This window comes from Myotis brandtii, unplaced genomic scaffold (assembly GCF_000412655.1).
Source record: "Myotis brandtii unplaced genomic scaffold, ASM41265v1 scaffold145, whole genome shotgun sequence".
Classification (NCBI taxonomy): Eukaryota; Metazoa; Chordata; class Mammalia; order Chiroptera; family Vespertilionidae; genus Myotis; species Myotis brandtii.
Window position 1 is genome coordinate 1,353,739 of NW_005355204.1, and position 27,500 is coordinate 1,381,238.

General features: G+C 46.0%; 1 protein-coding gene across 4 annotated transcripts in view; it reads right to left on the reverse strand.

Annotated features, from left to right (window-relative positions):
* The window catches only part of NCAPG2 (non-SMC condensin II complex, subunit G2), a 63,703-nt gene that overhangs the window by 11,939 nt on the left and 24,264 nt on the right, over positions 1 to 27,500 (reverse strand). For 2 of the 4 annotated variants that reach the window (XM_014535562.1, XM_005861186.2), the window contains 16 exons: positions 26,623 to 26,692; positions 24,337 to 24,423; positions 21,706 to 21,801; positions 20,998 to 21,123; positions 18,768 to 18,947; positions 17,276 to 17,428; positions 15,620 to 15,842; positions 15,351 to 15,454; positions 11,636 to 11,809; positions 9,949 to 10,019; positions 8,711 to 8,864; positions 8,434 to 8,607; positions 7,555 to 7,671; positions 7,328 to 7,468; positions 6,800 to 6,899; positions 1,515 to 1,702 (listed from right to left, as the gene is read on the reverse strand). In XM_014535562.1, the coding sequence (XP_014391048.1) occupies positions 1,515 to 1,702; positions 6,800 to 6,899; positions 7,328 to 7,468; positions 7,555 to 7,671; positions 8,434 to 8,607; positions 8,711 to 8,864; positions 9,949 to 10,019; positions 11,636 to 11,809; positions 15,351 to 15,454; positions 15,620 to 15,842; positions 17,276 to 17,428; positions 18,768 to 18,947; positions 20,998 to 21,123; positions 21,706 to 21,801; positions 24,337 to 24,423; positions 26,623 to 26,692 (2,158 nt within the window). The remainder of the gene's footprint in view (positions 1 to 1,514; positions 1,703 to 6,799; positions 6,900 to 7,327; positions 7,469 to 7,554; positions 7,672 to 8,433; positions 8,608 to 8,710; positions 8,865 to 9,948; positions 10,020 to 11,635; positions 11,810 to 15,350; positions 15,455 to 15,619; positions 15,843 to 17,275; positions 17,429 to 18,767; positions 18,948 to 20,997; positions 21,124 to 21,705; positions 21,802 to 24,336; positions 24,424 to 26,622; positions 26,693 to 27,500) is intronic. The other 2 variants (XM_014535559.1, XM_014535560.1) reach the window with 2 other exon arrangements.

Here is a 27,500-nt window from a genome sequence, read left to right on the forward strand (position 1 = left end):
CCCACCCCGCCTGCCCTTTGTCCACCCGCCTCTCCTTCTGGCTGCTGACTCACATCGCTAAGTTCGCAACCAGAAGACGACAGACCAGGAAGAAGCCCACTCGCAATTAGCAATTATCTGCCTGCCATTGTTTGCCCCAAAACAGAGAAAAAACCTCCAAGAACAAAAGTATCAATAATATCAAAAGAGAAAAAAGAAAAGGTGGCCCTGGCTGGTTTGGCTCAGTGGATAGAGCATCAGCCTGCGGACTGAAGGGTCCCGGGTTCGATTCTGGTTGGGTGCTCATGCCTGGGTTGTGGACTTGATCCCCAGTAGGGGATGTGCAGGAGGCAGCCAATCAGTGATTCTCTCTCATCATTGATGTTTCTATCTTTCTGTCCCTCTCCCTTCCTCTCTGAAATCAACAAAGATATATTTAAAAAAAAGAAAAAGAAAAAGAAAAAGAAAGAAAGAAAAGGTGAAGAAACATCACTGACATTGAACGCAACATCAGCTATGTGCTCGGATGAAGCTGCTCAGCCATGGTCACAGGCTCGGTGAGAATGTGGAAAGTCTTACCACACATCACACTACACAGACAACCGACACTAGAACCAACTCATCAAAAACAGAAACCTTTCAATGTAACTCAAATAAATACCAGGCTAGAGAAAATATCGCCACCAACCTTCAGTTACCTCTCTCAGCTGGGACCAGAACGAAACTGGAAGTTTCAACATTTCATAAACGCCCTCCCACGTAAACATTTTTTAAATCTTCATTAAAAAGTAGCTCAGTCTTGGCCAGTGGGCTCAGTGGGTAGAGTGCTGGCCCTCAGACCAAAGGGTCTCAGGTTTGACTCCCGGTCCTCAGTAGGGGTGCGTGCAGGAGCCAACCAATGTGCAGGTCTCTCATGTAGATGTTTCTCTCTCCCCCACTCCTTTCCATCTCTATCTAGAAATCAATGGAAAAATACCTCTGGTGAGGATTAAAAAAAAAAAAGTAGCTCATCCATGTTTTTAGCCACTACTGCACTTAGAAAAACAAGGCGCTCTCCATGACAACAGGACTCTGGGAGCAATGCAAACCTGGCTCCAGGCCACTCAGCACCCAATCAGCAAAGGGAGCTGCCGGCCCTGCCAGCTCGGGCCTCTCACAGCCAAAGGAGTATGAGCTGCAAGAGAGGGGAGCTAAGGTGGAATTTAGCATTTTACCAGAAAAAGTCTTATCATCTACAGGGAATGGCAGGTGAGCTCTCACTGCTGGCCTGTGCCCTCAACACAGGAACACCTGTACCCAAGCTGACAGTCAAACCTGGCTCACACCACATACCAGAGTGCGCCATGCTAATCTGTGATGGGTGGCAAGTACACCTAAGGTGGCAGCGAGCACTACCTCCTCCGCCACACGGCACCTAACCCAGCAGTCCAGTGACAGCAAGTGCTCACAGCCTGCAGGAGAGCAGATGCCCCTTCCCGCCAGCTCAGCAGGTCCACCTGATGTCTAACCACCCCACCCTGTGAAGACGTGAGTACCCGCAGGCCTTCTTCCGGTTTCTTCTTAAAGCTCCAGGCCATACACTCCAACAGTTTCTGAAAGACTTTCTGGACCATATCAAACAACGTTGCAACTTCTTCGTCCGAATCTGTTTTCTGCTTTAAGGAACTTTCAGTTACCTCTTTCAGAATGCCAAGAAGCAATGAAACATAAAAGAATCCCTTCACTAGAAAGAAAATTGGAAAAATCAGTTATCTAATCACATAATTTAGTTGAAAACATAACGCATTCTTACTTAATACTTGTGTATTATGGTGACTTTAAAGAAGTTGTCCCTAGTAAGCCAATAGCAGGTTAATCAGATTAATCTAAATTTCAATAGATGGAACTTGTTCCTTTAAAGATACCAGTAAGACCAATACCTTCAAGAACAGTATCGCTGACTCAGGCACCGAGAACCGTGCTCACTGCACACATAGGCAGGTGTGCCTTGGATACCTGGTTAGAGAATGTGTCTTATTTCTCCCCTAACAGTGACACCCAATCAGTACCAGGTCCACAGTACAAGTCTGAGACGATGGCCCACAAGCTTTCAAAATATGACTGACGGCACTCTCGCAGGCCAACTGTTAAATTTCTAACACCTGTAGTGTATTGGTTGTCTTTCTCTTCTGAATCACTTCACTGTGCAATGTTGATTTGGGAAAATGTTTTCCAAGTGTTCGCCTAATCCTGCAGCACACCCTAGAGATCTTGAATTTACCTCCATTTTAGATACTGTAAGCTCTACTTGAGACAGGTAAGAAGCTACTATCTGCTAAAGTAGGTATAAGAAACAATTGTGTTCAAGAAGTCTCTCTGGCACTACCAGAATCAACAAAGTTTCTAAAATCTTTGTGAATATAGTAGAAACTTTCAAGAAACTAACCTCTTTTATTTAAAAGGAGGCAAGGGCCCTAGCTGGTTTTGCTCAGTGGATTGAGCGTTGGCCTGCAGACCAAAGGGTCCCAGGTTTGATTCCGGTCAAAGGCACGTACCTCGGTTGCAGGCTCCTCCCCGGCCCGGGCCTGGTCAGGACTCATGCAGGAGGCAACCAGAGGATGTGTTTCTCTCACATTGATATTTTTTTCTTTCTCTCTCTTCCACTCTCTCTAAAATCAATGGGAGAATATCCTCGGGTGAGGGTTAAAAGATAAATAAAAGGAGGCAAGGGACACACTCTTTCCACGCCCGTCAGTCAGTCCAGGGAACAGACGAGAAGGGAGCACTGAGGCTCTCAAATGAAATACAAACAGCTCAGAAGTGGCCGGTGTGCGAGATTACAGGGCCCTGAGAACAGGAGGGTCTGTCCGTAGAGCCATTGCAGTCCTGGGGCGTGGGGAACGGCCACACACATAACTCATACCTTCAATTACTGACAGAAACCTGAAAAGTTACAAATTTAATTCAAAGTGATTTCATTATATTCAAGCAGTATATGCCTTAGAACCAAATACACATAGACAGCAGTTCAGTAAATAGGACAAAGTCCTGGAGATAGCCAGAATTCACAGTGTGGGCGACAGAAGACACAGGACGCCCCTGCTGCCCTGCAGGGCACCACTCAGGCCACTGCTAGGCAGGGCGCATGAGCCTGACTGTGAGTTTGGTTACCAGCAGCCTAGAGCTCAGACACACCTGGTCCTCCTGGCATAGTCAACTCCACACAGGGCCATGGTCGCCATCACTCCTGCCCTTCCCCTTCCATGTAAGACAATGCTGTGTGTTTGCTGTAACTTTTACTAGAAAGACAGCCTTCCTTCCTCTCCCGCTGCGCTATTTTTGCAGGACTGTCATTTCTCATGCTGCCCCACAGCCCATCACTGTCACTGCCTAACTGCAGGAGGATGCAGGCTGTTTCAGAAACACACATGCTGTGTCACTGCAGAAGGCCCTGTGATTCTGTGAGCTCGGACTTCCACATCTGGACATCTCTTCTGGAAGACACACTGCTGCCTGGAGAAAGCCATGCTTAATTATTAGTAACTAGAGGTCCAGTGCACGAAATTTGTGCGGGGGGGGGGGGGTCCCTCAGCCCGGCCTGCCCCTCTTCCAATCTGGCCCTCGGGGGACGTCCGACTGCCGGTTTAGGCCCGGTCCCTGTGGGACTGCTGGCTCCTAACTGCTCGCCTGCCTGCCTGCCTGATTGCCCCTAACCGCTTCTGCCTGCCAACCTGATCACCCCCTAACCGCTCCCCGACCAGCCTGATTAACCCCTAACTGCTCTCTTGCCAGCCTGATCGCTCCTAACTGCCCTCACCTGCCAGCCTGATCTCACCCCCAACTGCCCTCCTCTGCTGGCCAATTTGGTTATGATTGGTCGGTTTCTATACCAGTCAGCGTCAAAAGCTCTACCTCCTAGGCAGCCATTGGCTCCTCCACAGTACACCCAGATTAGGTTCTGATTGGTAGGTTTCTATGCCAGTCAGCGTCAAAAGCTCTGCCTCCTAGGCAGCCATTGGCTCCTCATATCTCACTCAGATTTGGTTCTGATTGGTCGGTTTCTATGCCAGTCAGCATCTCTGGGCCTATCAACAGGGCCTGATCAAAAAGGCGGGGCTGATCAGCAGCCCTGGTGAAGACCTGGAGAGAAATGGAGGCGCCGCTGCTGGAGAGAGGCAAGTGCTGATCAATAGCTGCCACAGAGGCTACAGATCAGTCCCAGCTTCTCTCTTCAGGCCTCTCTCCGGGCCTGATTCACAGCCCCCTCAGCAGTCAGTGCTGGGTCACCGTGCCTGCAGCACCAGCAGTCAGAGCTGGGTCGCCACAGCAACCCAGTGCTGACTGCAGGACTGACTTCCGGTTGGTCGAGCCTCCGGTCGTGACGGACCCAGGGATTTTATATATTAGGATATTTGGGTGACTGGTGTCTTTTTTCAAATGTTTGTTGTTGTTTTTTTAAAAATTGATTTCAGAGAGAGGAAGGGAGAGGGAGAGGGATAGAAACTTCAGTGATGAGAATCATTGATCAGCTGCCTCCTGCATGCCCTGATATGGGGATTGAGCCCGCAACCCGGGCATGTGCCCCAATAGGGAATTTTTGAGCCGTGACCTCCTGCTTCATGGGTCAACACTCAACCACTGAACCACACCGGCCAGGCGGGTTACTTTTTTTTTTTTTTAATTAAAATATTTCATTAATTCAGTGAACAGCTAAACTGCTCAGCACAGTGCCACTTGTGACAGGACTGCAGGAATGACCACAGAGCTGACTCACCTCTGGGCAATCCTGATAAGTAAGAATCTTTGCTCAAGTACAAATACCATTTCAGTTGATCAGAAGTCACATCAGTAGCTCAGAGCAGCGATTTCCAACCTTTTGCATCCCCTGGCACACAAAATAATTACTAAAATTCTGCGGCACACCAAAAAATATGATTTTTTTGCCCATCAAAAATAAAAATAGGTATAATTTTTATTAATTCACACTAGATGTCTATTGTTGTGTTGGCTGTTGTCATTTTTTTTAATTCGACAATCTAAGGGAAAAGAGGTCAGTGCCCCTGACTTAATAGTCATGTTCTAAAAATTATTTTGGTACACCATTTGAAAATTGCTAAACTAGGGCTTTGTTTGGGGGAATACACACCTCTTCATAGTGAAACTGGCAACACTGGAGGATCTAAAGTTCTTTAAAAAAAAAAAAAAAAGAACTGACCTTTATTGAAACTTAAAAAGAACAAAGACAATTTGATAAGTGCCTTGATTATAATGTACCTGCTATTTACCTGTAATTACTCTTTATACACAGCCTAAAATTCTTGTTAATGCCTCAGAAAAGTAAATTTTATGAATACTAAAAATAGATTCGGTGCTTTAAAATAATTCCTAAGTGAAAAAAAAGTTTGAAAAACGTAAAATTTTTTTTTAGTGTTTCAATGATTAAGCATAAGGTTAAAATGCTATTTTCACAATAGAAAATACGAGTTATAAAGGATTAAAAAAAGAAAAAAAAACACCCAAACTTTAGAAGCAATAACATTTGGCCCTGGCCAGATGGCTCAGTTAGTTGGAGAGTCATCCTGTACACTACAAGGTGGTGGGTTCGATTTCAGTCAGGGCACATACCAGGTTTCGGGTTCGATCCCATACTGGGTGCATGTGCAAGGCAGCCGATTAATGTTTCTTTTCTCAGATCCATGTTTCTCTCTCTTTCTCTCAAATCAATAAAAGAAATTTTAAACTTAAAAGCAATAATATTTGTCCTACTTAATATTTAGTCTTTAAGTTTGGCTATTTTAAACACACAATGTATACTCTGTCATTCAGGTTCATCTAAGGAAACATGCTTGGAACAGCAGAGTGGCCTTGCAGCTCGAGCATCAACCTCAGTGGAGGAGGCACGAGGACAAGGCCCTGCAGGACAGGGTCCGCAGCATGGGGTCAAGACTCATGCAGCTAATGTCGACTGAGTTACAGACTCACTGAATCTAATTTTCAAAACACAATATTGAATTTGTTACATGATAACCTCATTTCTATATTTCCAGTAATACTTAGGCTTAGAGAAACTGAGAAGCCAATTCCCAAGTTTCCACAGATCTCAGGAGGAAGCATGTGTAGCATCGGTGCACAGGGAGAAGTTCACAGCCAGTCCACACAGGACATGGCTCCCCAGGCTGTGGGGTGGGGGTCACAGCCCAGTAGCACTCCCCTGAACCTGACTCTGACCACAGCCCCACTCCTCCCGCTATAAGGTGACGGGGCTGTGAGAATTCGGCCCTGGAACCCACAGGCGAATGACCCAGACCATCGGTAGGCCCAGGCCCAGGTGGCTGGCCCCTCGTTCATCCACTGAACACACTTCACTTAGTACTGAGTACATAGTCAGTGTGGGTATACGTTCCTAGGTGCACCAGTCCCTGGGGAAACGGCGACTTCCCAGTGGTCCTGGGGGGCATGAAACAACCGACTCACAGCCCCATGTGGCCGGGCAGATGACGAGCACTCTGTGACCTTGCCTTGGAGAACAGGGAGGAGCAGACGGCTTGGCGGCCAGGCCAATGTCCAGCCACACACAGCAAAGCCACCCAACAATGGGCAAACCCAGCCAGGAGACTCCCCCAAGACCTCATCAGAAACACTGGAGTTACTGACGTCTGATGCTAAAAACACCTCTGAACTCCCTGGCTGCATCAGCCTGTAAATCCCTTTTTTGGTGTGAGCTCGTTCGTGTTCTGTATCTGTCTGTTTAAAGCCACAGCTCTGACCAGCACAGTGACGGGGGGGAGAGGGACGGGTTTTGATTAACTGTCCCAACCAGTCCTTTACGAAATGGCGGTACCTGTGTGCATGATCCTGAGACTCCAATGTAAAAGCTGTATCTGAAACTTGCCATCGCCAAGGCCGACCATCACCACATCTTTGCCCACAGTCAGGTAGGTCTGTAAGAGACAGACGTGCAGACGTGACTCACCAACAAAGTCCAGAGAAAGCAAAGAGGTAGCCCAGCCCACAAAGCTCCCCACAGCGGATGGACTGCCAGTTAGCACATAGAGCAGGCATCTCCAAAGATGTTTCATAAAGGAACTGCCATAAAGATACATTAACTCTCATGTTTCCATAGGAAATCTAATTACATTTTATGTAATGCCATAAACATTAGTAAACACCTATCACATGTAATGCATAAAATTACATTAAAATTATGCAGCGTTTATGCTTTGAAAAGAATAAACTGTAGACATTCAAAGGCCAATGTAAGTATTGAGAGCAACACCCCCATCTCAAGTTACCGCTTGAAAACAGGAAACGTAGTCCTGAAGCACCTGACAGGCCCGGAAGGAGGAAGGCCTGTGTGAAGAATGCTAACCTGGATGATCTGCTGATAAATAAGCCGATGGCGTTTCAGATAGTCTTCCTCTTGATCATGAATAAAAGATAAGACCTTGCTTTCTAACCAAAACCCGGTGTCTTCCAAAGTAGACAGGTAAACTTTTCCTTCTGTGCAGAACTGTCCAACGACAAAAAGATAACCTAGTGACGGGCGGCTTTGGCCAGGTGCTTCTTGCTCTGGCCCGGGGTGGAGACGGGACACACCTTGTGCTGAAGGTGGATGCTCAGCCGACAGTGCAGGCTGAAGGCTCGCAGGGCAGCTGTTTCACTGAAGTGCTCAGCTTTCCCACCAGGCGGCTGCAGAATTGATTCCAGATCCACCTGCAAAATAAGATGCCTGTGGGCATGTTCCCGCTGACAAGTCGCCACCACACCGTGCATGGCGAGGACGCGTGGCGAGGACGCGTGGCGAGGATGGTGGGAAGCACCTGACATAACTGCACCAGGAGAGGGAGCCCGAGCAGCAGAGGTGACTCTGCAACTCGGCAAAGCTGTCCAAGAAATGTAGTCTTCCCTCCTCTGCCCCTGCAGTCTCCCACTAGGGGACAGGAACATCACTTGTAAGTTCTTGCTTAAGCCTGGTGAAGCCTTTGCCCCGGGGTAAATTCTGACCTGCCCTCTGTGAGGAGCAAAGATAGCCCTGTCAAGACAGACCAACCAACACAGAAAAGAAAGAGAAAAGCAGTTCCCTGGGAACATGGCTCTCCTCCGCGGGCAGGGTGGGACCTGAGGCTGGACTCCCCGACAGTGCACCTAACAGGAGCAGGGCCCTGTTTGGCAGCAGCAACACAGAGGGAAGGGACGTCCCTCCAGCCTGTCATGGGGGTAGAGCCACTTGTCACTTGTGCCGGGGACACTCCCCTACTTTTCCTGGAACCCACGGGCAGTCCCGCCTCCTAAGCCTGTCAGTCACCCACGCCTCATGTCCTTGTCTGCACACTGAGGGGGGACTAGACAGCTCCCCACTCCTTCTCAGCTGGGAAAACTTCCACATAAATACGAACATTTAGACCTGACTTTGTCACTCCTGCTAGTACGCGCGTCACTAACTCTCACAGGTCTGTATCTGTTCTATAAAGTTACCTTGGACACTGCAAGTGCTTTCAAAAGGTGGCTTAGTTTCTTCCGGGGCGCAGCGAGCAGGCACTCTCGGTTCTTCGGGTGGGTCAGCAAGTACTCTACGTAAACCAATGCCAGCTCAGGCTTCAAGGGGCGTGGGGCGTGGATTTGCACCTTCCGCTTAGATGCCGAGCTGGTCTGAGAGAAGGAGAGCAACAAACTGACACACTTGTCCCAGGAGAGCGTCCGCTCTGACAGTCGCCCTCGCCAGCAGATCTAAAGAGACGGGACGTGAGCACACCTTTCCCTGGGGGGGCTCCTCTGGCAGCCAGTCGCAGATGAGTTCCAGAATGTGCCCCACGTGTCCCCAGGAGCAGAGACAGTCCAGCAGCGTGCAGTAGCTCCTCTCCGCAGCCCCCTCCTCTTGGTTTCTCAGTGTGGAAATCACACTGCAGCTAAACATATCACATACACAAAATCAGACCAAACGCTTCCACAGCAATCTCCCGCTTGTCTAAAAGGCGAGGACAGCCCTAACCGGTTTGGCTCAGTGGATAGAGCATCGGCTTGTGGACTGAAGGGTCCCAGGTTCGAGTCCAGTTAAGGGCATGTACCTTGGTTGCAGGCACATCGCCAGTAGGGGGTGTGCAGGAGGCAGCTGATCGATGTTTCTCTCTCATCGATATTTCTAACTCTCTATCCCTCTCCCTTCTTCTCTGTAAAAAATCAATAAAATATATTTTTAAAAAAAGGCGAGGACAACTGGAAGCAGCTTTAGGAAGAGGAGCGTCAGTGCCGCCAGGTTCAGGGTCAAGTCCTCCCTGACATGCCACATAAACCCACCCTCCGTTTCCCTGTTATCTCCATCAGACTCCAGAGCAGAGTCCAAATTTGGGGGTAACGATGTTTGCTTAGCATCAAAATATTAATTGTATCATAAATATGAATAAAAACGAGTAATTTTTACTGAGCTAATAACCAACACTATCAAATAAAAAATAAAACGTGAGACACAAAAACAGGCCCCTACGTCAGTCATGTAAATTTTGTAGTCACCACATTAAAAATAAAAAAGAGGAACAGGTAAAATTAATTTCAATAATGTATCCAATCTCCCCACAACATCATTTAAAGATATAATAAAGGAAACTACTGAAGAGACATTTACATCCTTCTCACACCGAGGCGCGGCGTCCATGTGGGTCTGCAGCACAGCACAGTGCCCGAGGCCATGCTCCCCATGTCGCAGCCACACTGGCCAACGCGTCACCGTGGACAACAGCGCAGCTCTAGCGTCTCAGCATGTCGGGCTTGACAAGTGCCCGACTCAGGCTCAGAGGCTCAGAGGCTTTAGCTCTGCGCAGTCACCACGGGTTCCTGGACAACGTGAGAGCCCCGGGAAGCTGCCCCCTGTTCCCCTGCACAGCGAGTAGCAGCATCTGAGAAGTCACAGCTGATGGGGGGCAGCCTGCTGAGTGTCAGTGACAACAAGCACAGTGATGTGGGGCTCCCCCCGCGCTGCTGCCCTGAGCAGAGTACCTGAAGGCAGACACGGAGGAAGGCGGCATGAAGGACATCAGCATGAAGAGAGGGATCTTGCAGCGGTCATCCTAAAAGCACAAAAAGGAAGACAAAGCGAAAGGGTATTTAAACACCACAATGTTCTGAAAGCTCCCCATTTAACTTCCTATTTTCAAAGTGGCTCAGCAGGAACTACACAGGTAATTCTGGCCATGCGCAATGCGGGAACTAACACCTTCTGGAAAGCCTCATGTTTGACAACTATTTTCAAAGTGCACACAACACTTTGCTGCTCTGTAATGTATTCATTTTTTGCAGATATTTATTAAGCACCTACTGTGTACCAGGCAACAATCTAGAACCTGGGGCTACATCAGTAACCAGAATAACAAAATTTTTTGCTGTAAAAACATTGCTGATAAAAGGAAAAAAAGTTATCTGCATACGGTTGGTATCTTGAATATAAAACTCAAGAGAATGAAACTAGAGAAAATTTTTAAATAAAATACCCAGAGTCTCTGTAGGAAGACGAGATAGTGTGATGGGAAATGTGGAAAAGAGTTTGCTGGAGCTGCCTCCCAACACCTAATCCCTCCCAATCAGACTCCGCCAGCTAATGGGAAAGGCGTGGGGAGAGCTGATGTGGCAAACACATCAGACTTCTGCAGCGCCTGCACCACCGAGCACTTACGACGCCACTGCTATCTGCCCACAGCGGCAGAACACAACACAAAACGCCCTTGACTCATTCCCTGCAGGTGGCCACGGGTCCTCTGAGCTCCTGCAGGTAGAGAAGCTCTCTTGCCGCCATCACTTGGAACAAAGGGAATTAATTAACTGCCTCCTTGGGCTCCCAGGCACCCCAGCCACACTGCTGCCACCTCATCCAGGGTCCTCTGGGTGTCTGTGTTTATCTTCTGAGATTCTCGAGATAATGCTGGTGTCTCAGGACAACGGAATTACTTGAACTTTTAAATGTGCTGGTAGCTTTGGCAGCCTAGGCTGCTGACTTTCATGGACAGGACAGTTTGCCTTTCAGAGGCGTGTCAGTCACAGAAACAGCTCACAGATGAGCCAAGAGTACATTTTCCAAGAGAATGGGGTTCCCAAGACCTATGATCTTCCGTCACTCAGACCGTGCTCTCTTTATAATTGGGGATAATTTGCATTTTTAACTATTGATCTTATTTTCATTTGTTTTTGAATATGAACTCCCTTCAGAAGTAAATTAAAAAGTCAAGGAATGAGAAGGCTTCCTTCACCCAAACAGAAGTAATGACAACCCTGGTTCTCTCTGCCCCGATAACAGACACAACTCAAACACTTCCCATTTGCTTTTCGTGCGGCATCAAATGATGGAAGCTGCCCACACAGCCTAGGTGCTACCGCACCTTCATGTTCACAAACTCCTCCTTCTCAATTCCCTGCAAAGCAAACTGGATTCTAAAGGAGTGCCACAGACCAGCAGAGACAGAAAAATCGAGTGCTTACCCTTGACATTCCCCTGTGTGCTGGGGACATGAAGCTGAAAGGCATGTGGCCTCCACCCCCAGAAGGCTAGTGGCCAACCCCGCTGCCAGGTAAGAACTGGCTGAGCCCCTCCTGCTACAGACGAGGCGCCAGGGCGAAGCAGACGTGTCAAGCACTTCTGCTAATTCTGCTCCACTGTCACCTCAATACGCTTGCTTACAGGTGGCAATCTCACCTGAAACACTTTCAGGTACTCAGGGAGCACAGAGGCAAACTTGTCAATGGTGTAGAGCCTGGCCTCTTTGTTCTTCTCCATACTTCTGTGAATGCTTTTCCAGAGAATCACGATGATTTCTAGCAAACCTGCCATGGATGCAGCATCGCTGACTGACAGGGTTTTATCCAGAACCTAAGATGCAAATAATTTTACTGTGAAAGAATCAAATCATAACAACTACTAAGATAATAGCACTGTCTTTGAAAGCACCCTTCAGAATTCTAGAACGAAAGCAGAAATGTAAAGAATATCAAGTCTATTTTCATGTCTATTGAAAAAGAGTTTATTCTGTATTTGAGAATCTCTCAGAAGTAAATTGGTTTCTAAAAGCCCACCCAAGAAATAACTCATTCTACGTTAACCCTATATCCTTTCAATAAACAGTTTACATGAATTATAAATCCTCAAAATGTATAACCTATTGTCATCACCTAGGGACATAACACACTAGTAAAAAGCATGCTTTTTCTTTTACTGTACCTTTTGATTTGTTAAAGGATGTCACTTCTCATCACAAACCTCGACGTGAAGAGACTCTGCGTGTGGGGAGGTGTAAAACCTGATTACTCAATGCGATTACACTAAAACTCAGGGACGGGCTGCCCATTCTACAGGCTGGAAGGTGTGACGCCGACCCCGCTCCTCATGGGTTTCCTCAACTTGTTTCTAAATTAATATACGCATTGACATTTCCCAACTTAGGCTGGCAGCAAGCCATAATGGCTGCTGTTTATCGTCTGCATGTGGGCCTGAACCACAAAGGCTCTAATAAATTCTCCCCTGCCATCGCCTCAAGCTGCACATATGCACCCCGGCAGACACACGGACCAAGTCCTGTGGTGGCCGCAGCAGACAGCTGGAGAACCTGCAGGAGCAGGAGAGGCCACGGCGGACTCACTGCAGGTGTTGGTACTGCTGTGCTCTCTACTGAAGTATGACGGAAAGTAAGCTTGATGAATGAGGGTGCACAGAAAGGACAAAAGTCGTTTCTATAGTGACATTTTTCAATGGGCACTTAATACTCTGAATGAGGTATGGCCAGTCACATTTAAAAAGCAATAAAACTACCAAAGCCTACTATGAGAACAATACAAATAACAAATTAACAAAACTTCATTCTGTATTTAATTCTGTGTTTTACTGCTCTGCAGCCTTATCATGGGTGCCTCACAGAAACCATCACTTCTTACAAAAATGTGCTAAGTTCCCAAGTGAGATCTCATTAAAGAGGAAGTTGCCCTAACCGGTTTGGCTCAGTGAATAGAGCGTCGGCCTGCGGACTGAAGGGTCCCGGGTTCGATTCCGATCAAGGGCATGTACCTAGGTTGCAGGCACATCCCTAGTGGGGGGTGTGAGGGAGGCAGCTGATCGATGTTTCTCTCTCATCGATGTTTCTAACTCTCTATCCCTCTCCCTTCCTCTCTGTAAATCAATAAAATATATTTTTTTAAAAAAGAGGAAGCCAACTTTGTATTTTAGCAGAAATAGCTTTGATTTTTCATAGACAACAAAGAGGAAAAGTAAAAGCTTCAAAAACTTTTGCTTTCAGCCTTATATTTTTAGAATATGTATGTGACAAATTATATTTCTTTTCTAGCATAGTTCACAATGGAACTACTTATTTCTAAACCCTTGTGTTTTCTGATGGTACAGAAAATGATCTAAAATATTACAAAATGCAAGCTCTCATTAACGTCTAAATTTTTAATAATGAGCCTGGAGGATTCTTTCAATATTCAAAAAACGTAACAGTCTCAACTATTATTACCTCATAAAATACGCTTTTGCTCTTTTGCAAAACCATCCCCACCATCAGCACGAGTCTGAGGCTGGCCCAGAAGCCCTGGCACTCCGCAGCACACACCTGCTCATGCCCCTCACGGTGCCCACCTACACATGGCAGCCCCCGCCCTGCAGATGGGGTGCTCACTGTCCTGGCATCTTCAGCTAAGGTTTCTGAAGATTAGCAGCAATAGAATCACTTTCCAGAAGAATCCTGCCCACCCAATCCATACATGGAGGGAAAAGCCCTAAAGAGAGGAACTCAAATCCCAACAGAACACAAAGCAGGGCCAGTTCTGAATGCTCTCAGCTGAGGGTTTCCCAAATCCAGGCTGAAAAGGCCTGTGAACTGATGCAGCCGCTCCTCAGGCCAGCTGTTCCGATGAGATGCAGCCCCCCTGTCTCATGCCCTCTTCTCTCTGTCCCACACCTGCGGTCCCTGACTGGGGCAGGGACAAGGCTGGTGGGAAGGTGCCACACAGGCCTGAGTCCAGGGGCACACGTGTGAGCAGTACTCTCCTTCTGACATGTAGCTGGACAGCCTGAGACCAAGGACTAAGCAAAGCCACACTGAAGCCCTGAGCAACCTGTCAGCCTGTATCAGAGCGGACACAGGGCAGGAGCGAGGCAAGACGGACCGGCACCAGGGCTCGCCTCGGGCCAGCACACAGTTCCATGTTGCAGCAACAGTGTAAACTATCTTTGGTGTCTTCCTTATCAAGGCGAGTCTTCTAACCTAGACGAGCACCACAAAACTGCCCTAAGATTTTACTTTCAATGTCTGTGAGCACGCAAGTTTGGTTACAAGCTTAAGACAGTACCGACAAGTAGTGTGTCCAAGCCCTAAACATTCTCTTCTTATGCTCTGAAGAAATAGCAGCCAAACAATCTCTTTGATAAATTACTTAAAAAAAATGTTTTAATTGATTTTAGAGAGGGAGAGGGAGAGAGAGGGAAAAAGAAGAGAGGGAGGGATGCGAGACATCTGTATGAGACATCAATCAGCTGGCTGCCTCCTCCATGCCCCGTACCGGGGATCGAGCCCACGGCCAGGGCATGTGCCCACACAAGGAATCAAACCAGCAACCTTCTGGTGCACAGGACAATGCCCAACCAACTGAGCCACACTGGTCAGGGTTAAATCACTTCTGATAAATTATTTAAGAGAATTCTAAATAAAACTGAGTCCTAGAAATTTGACCCCATAATGTTTTCAGTAGCATCTTACAGCAGAGGTTAAGAGCTCTACCACCTAACTAAAATACAGTATGCATATGCCACCCCCAGACAGAAAAATATACAGAGAAGCTTAAGGCGAAGAAAATCTAGGACGGGGTGTTACTAATAATAAATTTCCTCTGCATTAACTCCTACACAAATTCCACAATGAACTACCAAGGATGTACAACAATTCTTTCAAAAACATTATGATCCTCCAAAATAATTAGCTGAAATATCAATACTAAAAGAATAGACAAAATGTTCCTAAAGTTGGGGATTGGGAAGAATTCCCCCACTCCTGGACAAATAATAAACTAATCTAAAACCAGATTAACTTAATATGTGTGCACAACAGAGTCTCTTTAAAATGATGAACCAGCAGCTTTCTATACTTTTTAGACAAAGAAACAATAAATTTGTGAAGAACTGACAGGACAAAGACACTTAGGTTTGGGTGCTAATTAGTGAGAAACATAAACAAGTTAGGACTTGGGTGGTAACTGATAAAGGGGTAACATGGTTTGTTTATCAAGGCTTTTGGCCCTGGATTCCTAACTTTAGCCACTGGGATCTTTTGGGGTGGCCTGTGCTGGGCCCGGACACTCACATCACAGCCCATGGAAACGAGGGGTAACATGGCCCAGGGCTCGAGGCCCCGTGTCCTACTTACACTCACGTTCTCCTTCTCCCTCTCCTCGTCCTCCTCCTGGTACTCTCGGACTGCCTTCCGGATGCAGGCATTTAAGCAATGGCGAATCACGTGAATCAGCTTTGCTATAATGTTGAATATAACCAATAGTTTGTTCACATGTTTCTTCAACAAAATTGCCTTTTAATAGTAAAATATAATCCCAAATAACTACAAGTGCCATCCAAGGGAAACCATTCAGCAATGCATTCGAGCACAGAGCTTACGGCCAGGCTCCTTGGCGTGCATACCTATGTTGGTGCAGGCGGTGTGCTCGTGGGCGTGCTGGTAGAACCTCCTGGCAGCAGCATGGTTCATCTGCAGCAGCGCGACGCAGCGCTCACACCACACCTCCTCCGGGAGGTTCACGGGCAGGAAGGAGTTAAAGATGAGGCTCACCAGGCGCCGACACACAGGCCTGGAATCGGATTCCAGACGAACCAAAATATGCTCCATGGGGCAGATCTTCCAAAACTGTGTGAAAGCACCAAGGGGACCTGTCAATGGCTCCTGTCACCTTAACATTGTCAGCAAAATTTCCAGAGCAGAATAAAAAAGAAATTAGATGTTGTTCCTCCAACGCTGGGTGCAGGAGACCGCGCCTGTGCCAGCACCACCTGCAGCAGACAGCGGCATGCTGCCCACCATTCCACTGGGTGACAACCACCCATTCCTGTTAGCTGCTTCTCCACAGGCCCATCAATCTCTGACCTTGATTTTCAAGAACAAACCTTTCAGAGACCTCGCCACTAAGCCACTCTCTGCCTTCCCTCTAAGAGCCAGCTAAGATCAAGACAAAAGAAGCACCTCATTAAGACAAAGCCCAGACTCCGGTCCCAGGCCTTCTTTCTGTCTTACTGGTCTTGCCCCTTCTCGTGGGGAGACTCACTAGTAAAGCAGAAACAACTGCCCTCTCTATTCCTCCCAGCCATCACCTCCAGAATCCTGTGCAAGCAGATTTACAGCTCAAACAACACTAAGCCAAACACTTCCCTTTCAGACTCAGAATCTCATTTTAACAGGCTGTTAGAACAAAGCCAATCAAAACTGCACCCCACTTTGTTGTTGAAACTGACATGCTGATTCTAAAATTGTCATGGACATGCAGAGGGCCCAAGCAGCAGAGGGCTCTGAAGGAGGAGGCTAGGGGTTCACACACCAGACTCAGGGCCCTCAGCACCCAGGCCTGTGTGGCCCCGGCCCAGCACGGACAGCAGGAAGGCTAGACAGAGCAAGTCCAGAAACAGACCACACCATCAACTGATTTGCAGCACAAGTACCAAGGTAGTGAGAATGGGGATGATGTAGGTATTCTTACTATGCAGGTCATACAAAATATACTATTTTTTAAAACATAAAAATATTCAGGTCAAAATCTGAAAAGCATAAATACACACCCTAAGCAGTGACAAGGCCTTCCCAGATCCCCATCCCAAGACACCCAATCCCTGCTCGCAGGCAGCTGTCACTAACGTCCTGACTCTCCCAGGGTGTTTTATTTGTATCTGAGCAAATACGGGCTGTAATGCTGTGTGTTCCCCATTTCAAACAGCTGGCTCCTACGCTTGCTTTTACTCTTCTATCTTAGAGTTGTTTCTGTGTAAGTTCATTTCCTTTCACGGTCACACAGCATTATGTCATTGCACGAGCGCACCGCAGGGCTGTGCAGCGGACCCTGCACGGATGGGCGTGTGAGCTCTTTCCCCAATGCTGTGGAAACAGCCTTTTTGAAAGTAAATTTCAGAGAACCATTGTGTGGAAGGAAAAACTCACAGATAACACCAAACAATAATGATGACCCTTATAACTAACATTTAGCCAAACGCTGAATTTTGTCTTTTTGTGGATGAAAACAAATGTACTTATTTACTTCATGTCTTAAATAAGAAAAACCCTATTTACCCCACCTTGGCAGCCCTTACGGCTTTAACTTTCAACAGCATTTCCACGAAAGCCACTCTCACTTTCTCCGAATTGTCGTGGAGACTGTATTTTAGTGCTGGCAAAAGCTGCTCTAATAATGGGTGGCTTAATTTGTTATCCAAAATTATCGGTAGACACTGCAAGAAAGGAGAAAGACAAGATTCAAATTAGAACATAAACTAAAAAGGTTCAGGTGAGAAAACATCTGGGTCCACTGGTGAAATAAGTAAACACACCTGTAGAAAATAACACTTTCTTAAACGGTTTCACATTAACACACACTTTTAATGAATTAGTATGGTTTCAAAGGCTGACCATTATTCCTCCACTGTTTCACCCAAACAAGATTAGAGTAGCTTTAAAATAATCTTCTGAGTTAAAGAAACACAGCACCACTGCTGGTCAAGCGGTGTCCAAAGCTTAGACCATAGAGTCCTTCATCCATGCCAACAGCCCTCACCTTCTCTGCACCTCCTGACTCCACCCTGCAGGACCCAAGCTCCTCAGATAGAGGCCAAGTGACCTGCCCAAGCTCAGTCCAGGCACCGACTTGTCGGAAGACTGATATGCCCTGCCACCTTCTCTTTTCAGTTATTAGGAAAATGGGTTTCTTATTTTAAAAGACATCTATATTTTAAAGGTCATAGGTAAATATTTACAAATGAGATTATGCAATGTCTGGGATTTGCTCCAAAGGAATTCTAGGAGACAGTGGGTGGGACTACAGATGAAACGAGATGGAGATGTCCTAGTAACTACTGTGACTGCATGATGGAGGAAGGACAGTTTTGTAGATTCTTATGAAAAGTATATACTAGATATCAAAAAGGCAGGGAGGGTGGGTGGGAAGAGATGAACCAAAGAACTTGCATGCATATATGCTAACCCAGTGGTTCCCAAACTTATTTGGCCTATCGCCCCCTTTCCAGAAAAAATGTTACTCAGCCCCTGGAAATTAATTTTTTTAAAATTTTAATAGCAGTTACTCATCGCCCCCAAATGCACCTGTGGCCATCACTGCCCCCCTGGATCGCTGCAGTGCCCACCGGGGGGCGGTAGCGCCCACTTTGGGAATCACTGTGCTAACCCATGGGCACACATAATAGGGTGGTGAGGGCCTGGGGCAGAGGGGGAGGGGGGTTAGAAGAGGTCAATGGGGGAAAAAGGGGACATATGTAATACTTTCAACAATAAAGATTTTTTTAAAGGTCAATTTTAATGTATAACTTAAAAATTTTAAAGTACATACAGGTCCTATTCTAAAATGCTGTACGCCCCCCCCCCCCACACACACACACACATTGAAGAAAGACCATTTCAAGTAGATAATTTGGTTGGTAAAACCTTACCTTGGACATACACACAAAAAAAATGTCAATAGTGATATTATGATGTTTATATTTTAAGATGTTTCCCTCTGTATTTTCTAACTATCCTACAATAAATAAACATTGCTTATATAACTTAATATCTTACCTTAAAGACAGAACAGCGCACATCGGCCGAGCTTGCATCGAACGCCAGGTCCCCGGTCACTTTCTTCAGGAGGTCAATGAGAATTGTCGGAGGCATCATCTCCCAGTATCTGGAAGTTATCTTACAAACACCAAGGATCCCTGCGGAACGGACCATTGGATACGGATCTTCTAAAAGGCTCTAGAAGTAGGAGGGAAAACAGCTTAAAAATCTTAAATCAGTTCCCTTTCTATCAACATCTGCTTTACACATAAGCACTTTGGACACTCACAACTCATCCAATGTTCCAAGTTACAGAACTACGGGTCATGCAGACCCACAATCTTTGGTCAAGTGTCATTTCCACAGCTGACGATTGCAGCCCTCATGGGGCCTGATTTGACAATCCCGCCCACAGGATGTGGCCGACGTAGGGCCTCCAAGGCTGCTCCACTGTTGAGAGCACTGTCCTGAGCACCAGTCTATTAGACACTGACTATGCAAACTGCTCCCGAGTTCTCCAAGTGCTGAAATGCACTGAGCCCAAAATAAAGTCATTTTGCTTGCAATGACTCAATCCAGACAATGGTCCTACGTATCTGATGGAAATACACGAGAGCACCTGGAGAATCCAACACAACCAGCAAAACCCACAAAACCGTGACGCCTCAACTCTAAACTTAACTACCAATTCACAGGGAAGACAGAGGGCAGAGGAACACACCAATGACACTGTAGGGATGGGTTCTGTAAAACCAGGACTCTGAGGAACAAATGAATTAATTTGGCATCTTCAACAACAAAAAAATAGCAAGGAAAAAAAGAGAGAGCCCGACTGGCATTGCTCAGTGGTTGAGCATCGACCTATGCACCAGGAGGTCATGGTTCACTTCCTGGTCAAGGGCACACGCCTGGGTTGCAGGCATACAGGAGGCAGCCGACCAATGATTCTCCCTCATCACTGATGTTTCTCTCTCTCTCCCTCCCTTCCTCTCTGAAATCAATAGAAATGTATTTTTCTTAAAAAGAAAGGAGAGATTTCTGGAGAGGGACATCCTATTATAATTTCAGCTTTCTTTTAAATATATTTTTATTTATTTCAGAGAGGAAGGGAGGAGAGAAAGATAAATGATGAGCCCTGGCTCGTTTGGCTCAGTGGATAGAACGTCCGCCTGCGGACTGAAGGATCCCGGGTTCAATTCCAGTTAAGGGCACATGCCCGGGTGGCAGGCTTGATCCCCAGTCGGGGGCGTGCAGGAGGCAGCTGATCAATGATTCTCTCTCATCATTGATGTTTCTATATCTCCCTTCCTCTCTGAAATAAATAAAAAAACATATTTAAAAAAAAAGATCAATGAGAGAATCATTGATCAGCTACCTCCTGCATGCCTCACACTAGGAATCAAGCCCGAAACCTGGGCATGTGCCCTTGACTGGGACCCTTCAGTCTGCAGGCCACGGCTCTATCCACTGAGCCAACCCAGCTAGGGCTATAATTTCAACTTTCTGTCTAAGATTTTTCACAATTAGTCAGAAAACAAACAAAATTAAGTATTTAAGAGTGCCATGGGTAACCATCATTATCATGACTTTTTTTTTCCTATTTCTGCCTATAATTTTCTTCTACTGACTAGGAAACTAACGTTTTTACTTGTGTTAGGAACCTGCGCGTGCGGAAGTGTGGAGAACTGAGCAGGGGCAGCACTTTCCAGCAAGGAGAGGAAGAGCCACAGCACCCAGGAAACAATGTCACACCTCACGTCCTAATGCCTCATTTGAAAACCCAGTCACCTGGAAAAACAACTGCAACAGGTACTACCTGTAGGTTTGCCTTAGACACACGACCCACAACTCCACAGTAGGCAGTATCCCCACCCACAATTCACAGGTGAAAAGACAGAAAAGTGTCACCCAAAGTTACACAGGTGGAGTCAAACCTGGGGGTGTTTTAACCCCTATGATATACTACTTCTCTGCTGGAGAGACAAGAATACACTTAAAACATTTAAAATTATATGAAGCAATAATTAAATGTTCCAAAGGAGATGAAGAGGAAGAGAAAAGGGCACTATGGACCCACAATGTCACCGGGGAGAGAATGGATTTCCTTGAAGAATGTCAACATCTGGAAAGCTTGCCATGGGGGGACAGGGGGGCAGGGGAGGGACAGGCAGATGCAGGGGACAGCCGGGACGCACACCAGGCCAGACAGAGCTGAAGTGATAAGGAGCTTGACTACATGAATACGTACATAGAGCTCTTCAAACTGTTTCTGAATTTCACTGTCCATTTCAATGGCATTGAAGTTTGGATCCCTAATAGGAAATGCTTCAACGAACAACAGGGCAGCATTTGAGCGAACTTCAGAGTTTCTGGCCTGGAATAATGAAGGAAGAGTGTGTCAGGGCCCACAGAGAGGACGGCATTAGAAGGCGTCAGTGGAGAGTCTGAGTAAAGGTCCTGGCATCTCAGCACAGACTGACTTACGAATTAAAGACAATTTAAACAGACCGCACTGAGACCTTCCTTAGGTTCAGCCAAGCTCAGCTCAGTGCTGACAGATGGAAGACCGCTTCCTTGCTCAAAGCCCACCTTGCGTCACTGAGACACACTGACATCACATCCCACCCCAACACGTCCCCTGTGCTGCAATCCTGTGACTGGAATGCTCCCAGTGCTGTCATCCTGGCGCCCCGTCTCAGCAGGGGGTCTTGAGGAACCAGGACACCCTGCCCAGCTCTGCAGACCCCCCTACCTCTGCTGGTTTACTGAGCACAGCCCCTCCTCCCCTCCCAACTGTGTGGTCAGCACTAAACCAACTCAGATCAGTCTGATTTAATAAAAGAATAAAACATTCATCCCAAAATGTCACGAGGCTCCCAGCCCAGGCCTGCTTCTACTGCCCTCTCGTGGTTTGGAATGAGTGTGTCTAAGCACGACAGACAGCCGGCATGTGCACCTTCAGGCCTCTCCAGAGGATGGGCTTGTACAGTCGGTAGAGCATCTCCTCCACGCCTTGCCGAACTCTCTTCTGATGGTGAAAGTAACTCAGCACCTGGAGCCAAGAAAGAAGAACACAAAGCACCACATGTGAAGGAAACCCACAGCACAAGTACAGAGCAAGGCCCCACCAACAGCCACAAACCTCATAACCTTTCGGATAAAACAGAAAAGTGTCAGGCCACGTGGTCTCCACAGCGTGCCAGGTAAAGATGGACTGGCTACAGCTCTGCTCGGGTCTAAGAGCCTTGCTGGACTCCCAGCACAGGCCCACCTGTCCCTCCAAGTGAGTGTCACTGCTCAGTGGTCCTGCACAGCATGAACTTAGCTCACATACCAAGTGCTTCTGAACAACCAGCAACAACTGCTCTTTGAGCTTCTCTTCCTTTCTTTTCTGCTCCCTTCTTTCCCAGCCAGAATCTTCCTGCCACTTTTTTTTTTTAAATCCTCACCGGAGGATACGTTTATTGATTTTAGCGAGAAGGGAGAGAAAAACATGGATTAGCTGCCCCAGTAAACACTTCAACCAGGGATCAAACTCAAAACCTAGGTATGTGCCCCAACTGGGAATCGAACCTGCGACCTTTTGGTATAAGGGACAACGCTCCAACCAACTGAGCCACCTGGCTAGGGCGTTTCTGCTACTCCTCACAGACTCCTGTCCCCAACAACAATCAAGTCTGCCTCACTTCCTTAATTCACAACTCTAGGGGATTGATTACATAGGTAAAAAGTGAAAAATAAACAGGCTATAAAACAGCCTGTGCTTTAAGTGAACTTGACTCATCTTTACCCTAAAAGAACTACAGTCTAAAGATTAATTTTTCTGATTGTTCATCTTTACTTAGTTTTTATTGATGTCATAAGTGATATGAGTCTATAGTCTGTTTTTGTATACAATATTATCAAGTTTTGGTATCAAGGTATACTTGTTCACAGAAACATTTGTAAACAGATTTATTGAGATAATTCATATACCAAAAAAGTCACTCTTTTAGAGTGTTCGATTCAGTCGGTTTTAGTATATTCAAAGTTGACCAACCATTGCTATTATGCAGTTTCAGAAGACTTTCATCATTAATACGGGGACTTTTACTTTCTGAAGACTTCCGAAGCATTTCCCAAAGATTCTTTCGACATATCGATAAAATAATTTATCATATAAATATAGTTTATCCAAAAAAGAATTTTAAGAAGAAACTATGTGTTATAAGCAGCAAGAACAATTACTTAGAGTCCAGGAATGTATTTCATTTTAAAAGGAAAATCTAGTATTCTTCCTTTTAATTCTTTCTGTGCATTTTCCCATAAATTTATCTACACTCATAATATTTTAATTACTCAGAGACCACAGCAGGAAAAACAGATATGAAAAGGAGTCTTTAGTCATTTGGTTCCAAGAGTGTGAGGCACCCACGTCACAAATCTGTAGTTTAACATGATGCCACTCCTATGACTAAACAGAACCTGAGACACCAAACTACACGTGTGATCACACCTGAATGAACCGCACTGGGATGGGGTGGACAGGGGGTTATCTCTGGGCTCTTTATCTTTGGATAACTCAAACTAAATCATCAATAACGTGAAGAAATGTTTCCTTACCCGTTCAAACATTATATAATTAGTATATTGACATTCTACAAACAACTGCAGTTTCACTGTTCACAAAGGAAAGAGTCTACCTTTTCCACTTAGCTTCTTGACACTCGGTGCCAAAAGCAACAGCTGATCAACATAACAAAGGGGACTCAGCCCTCCTGCCAGAGTCCAACCATCACCAGGCACCTACCAGTGTGGCAAGGGCACTGACAAGCAAGCCTTACTCAGTCACACCATTGACAATCTATATATATAAAAGCCTAAGGGACCAAACAACTGGTTGACTGGTCGCTATGACGCACACTGACCACCAGGGGGCAGACGCTCAATGCAGGAGCTGCTCCCTTGTGGTCAATGCGTGCGCTCCCACAGCCAACCTCCTGCGGTCCCTCCCCCGGCCGGCTGGATGGTCAGTGTGCTCCCACAGCCAACCTCCCACGGTCCCTCCCCCCGGACTGGGCGAGACAGCCCAATCGGCCCCAATCGCCAGGCCGAGGGACCCCACCCATGCACAAATTCGTGCACTGGGCCTCCAGTATAAAGATAAAATTCAGATATAAATTCTGAGATGACTTTTTAAAAACAAAATCTTACCAAGAGAAACTAACAAAACACTATCCCATATGGTCTGCAGAATACCAAAATGGAACTATAAATGTATGAAAGTAAATAATAAAATTAGTCTCAACTATCATCTGTTCTGGAAAAAAAGCAGCAGTGGAAATTAGAAAGTGATGATTCTGGACATATTTATGTCAAAGAATTTAATTAAGGTGGCTTCATTAAGTTCTGACACCATAACAGTATTGCTTTGCTTCACTAATTAGAGCTTTGGTGGCAGGATACAACTGCCAGATACCAATATCGAGATTCTGAAAAATCCCCTAGAACTGATAGCCACCAAGGCTTAACTTCAGCTTTAAACTTAACAAAAACAGTGATCTCAAAAGGAAAGAGTGAGACAGTGGACGCGTCAGGGCCTGCTCACCTCGCGCACTCGGGAGTGCACTGGAGACCTCCGCGGGAGGTGGATCCCGTGGTACATGAAGTCCTGGATGCAGTCACTTTCAATCGTCTGGAACAACAAGCGGATGGAGTGACACGGAGTGTGCGTTTCCAGACAGACAGCAGGACCGGCAGAGCAGCAGTGCCAGCACAAACTTCCATCTCATGAGGAAGGAACCTGGCTCCTTCCATCAGAGCGTCTGTTTTAAGTGGACACCTCTCTCTAATTTTCACCAGAGAACACTTAGCTTCCTCGATCTTATTTGATGAGATACTAACTTGTGATGAATGGCAGTTCAAGCCAGCAGGCTCCGAGACTGAGTGAGGCTGGGAGCCCTCATCTGAGTCGTCCTGATAACCTCAGAGGGCTGGATTTTTTCCAAGGACCTCCCAAACGACACTGACCTACCTCTAAAGGATGGACGGATTCCAAAGGGACTGAAACAAGGTCTTTCGGAGCTGCTGCAGGGAGGGGCCGGGCAAGACGGGCTGTGGGAAGCTCCTGGGAGGCCAGGGCACCAAGGATCCCCAGTGGGGAGACTGAGGCAAGGCCAGATGCCAGGAGCAGCCCTGGTCCTCCAAATGCCATGGCTTCAGGAAAGATATAAGGGAAGCCTCCTGCTAGTATTAACCTCTTCTCCATCATCTTTGAAACTATTTCCTCACCTGAAGCCACTAACAAATCTCAGTCATAAGTGGGAACCAACCACTCACTGCCGACCTGTGATGACATAGGAGATCCCTGGCTCCACCTCCTGGGCTCTGGGCTTTCAGAGCCAACAACCAGAATATGACCGGGTTTCTCCAATATACCAATGGCACAGGATCAAACAGATGAAAGGGGGGGCGGGACCAATGCTCTCAGAGAGTGAAATGACACAACCAGCAAATGCCATTGGGAGACTTGCTGGAGCAAAAAAGAAAAAACTGTAAAAAGACATTTTTGGGCCCTGGCCAGTGTGGCTCCATTGGTTAGAATGTTGTCCCATACACCAGAAGGTGGTGGGCTCGATTCCCAGTCAGGGCACATACTAGGTTGTGGGTTTAATATCCCATCAGGGTGCATACAGGAGGCAACTGATCGATGTTTCTCCCTCACATCAATGTTTTGCTCTCACTCTCCCTTCCTCTCTTTAAAAAAATCAATTAAAAAATGGAAATGTTATAACATAATTTTTAAAGACATTTTTAAAACAAAGCTGATAAATTTAAATATGGCTTAATTATTTCTAAGACTCCTCAGGAATTGCTAATTTTGTTGCATGCGACAATGGCACCATATAAACCTATCTAGACAGGGACAGTGAAGAACATAGACAAGAAATGAATGTCTGGAATTTGCTTTAAAAACTTGGAGGGAGAGGGGAAGGGCAGAAACAGAACTATCTGGTACTAATTTGGCACAGACCTAGTCAAACAATTAAGTTCTTAATTATAAATTTCTATGTTTTAAACCATTACTGGAGAAAAAGGGGACAAATATTCCTTCCTGTAAGTTTCATGCGGTAATAAAACAATGCAAAAAATGCATAACAATGTCCTGGTTTTGCCCTTTCTCCAAAAAATTATGCTATAAAACTATTCCAGAAGTTAATAATCTTTTGTTTTCTAGAAGTAGAAGTTGGTGAGTCACATAAACCGAGCATAAGCAGGCACAGAGCAGAGTAGACAGAAATCAACTCCAAGCATCAGGCACCCTCCCTGTCTGCCTGCAAACCGGGCCCCCACCCACTAACTCAGGGCCCATTCCTCCAAAGGAAAGACCCCTTTTTTACTTAAAGCAAAAACTTTACTCTCAGAGGAAAAGAAAACACATTTGAGAACCTAGTATGAGAAAAATATAAAGGATATAAGACAGATACTTTTTGGTATTTTTGAATACTTAATTGTGATTATGAATTATATCACCATACCTTCATAATATAGATATTATACAGTCGTTAAAGGTGAGCCATATTCAAAATGAATATCTTTAAATTCTGGAAAATAATGCAACTAAAACAAGTGGCTGAGGTTCCCACGCAGCACTATCCAACAGAAATAGGTGAGACATAAGTGCAGTTTTAAGTTTTCTAGTGGCCACATTAAAAACAGAAAAAAGAAACAGGTAAATTTATTGTAACAATGTTTTGTTTAACCCAATATGTGCCCAAACTATCAATACTGACGGAGCCTCAGCACAGGATTTTCATTTTTTCCAGCACAGGCTTTGAATCACTCTTCCAAGGAGAACGTAACAAAGTGTTAACATTTAATAAAATAAAAATACCTCCAATATTTTCCCGGAAGCCTTTCTCCACGCTCTGAAATAAACTTCTGCAATGTGTACCATCAAGGATCTATTTTAAAAATAAAAAAAAATTTAATGCAAAGAATTACACTTTTAATGTGCATCGCTCTAGGAACTCTCCTACCCCGGGGAAGAGCGTCGGCGCGGGAGTGCTTTGCGAAGTCACTGTGGAGAGTTGTTAGCTACCCACAGCAGTAAGTACAAAAAGAAGAGAGTTTTGAGAGTTTAGTATCAAACTATGTTCTTCCTTCTCAATCAAGGCTCCCCCAGAACTTGACTGTTTTCTGGGAAACTATGGGAACATAAGCCTAGAACTAAATTTCTAAATCTAAATAAAATTTAAAACTACATAAAATTTTCAAAACTTTTAGGCTACTAATTCCCTAAAATACCAGAGATGACTTTAGAGCAGCGGTTCTCAACCTGGGGGTCGAACGACCCTTTCACAGGGGTCGCCTAAGACCATCCTGCATATCAGATATTTACATGACGATTCATAACAGTAGCAACATGACAGTTAGGAAGTAGCAACGGAAATAATTTTATGGTTGGGTCACAACATGAGGAACTGTATTTAAAGGGCCAGAAGGTTGAGAACCACTGCTTTAGAGAATAATTAGGACTCCACTGGTTCAACCCAAAATTCTGCAAATGAGGAAGCAATGCGTCCTGAGAAGCAGCAGGAGCCCAGCACTCACACTGCTGCTTGGCAGAGGGGAGGCAGCAGCAAGCCACCTCTAGAGGCTGAGGGTTTGATTCTGAAATGCAGACTGAGCGCCCAGCACAGAGCAGCTCCAACATGGTTCTGCAGCCGCAGACAGCAGACAACAGCCCTCACCGTGAGCAACGACTAGTGT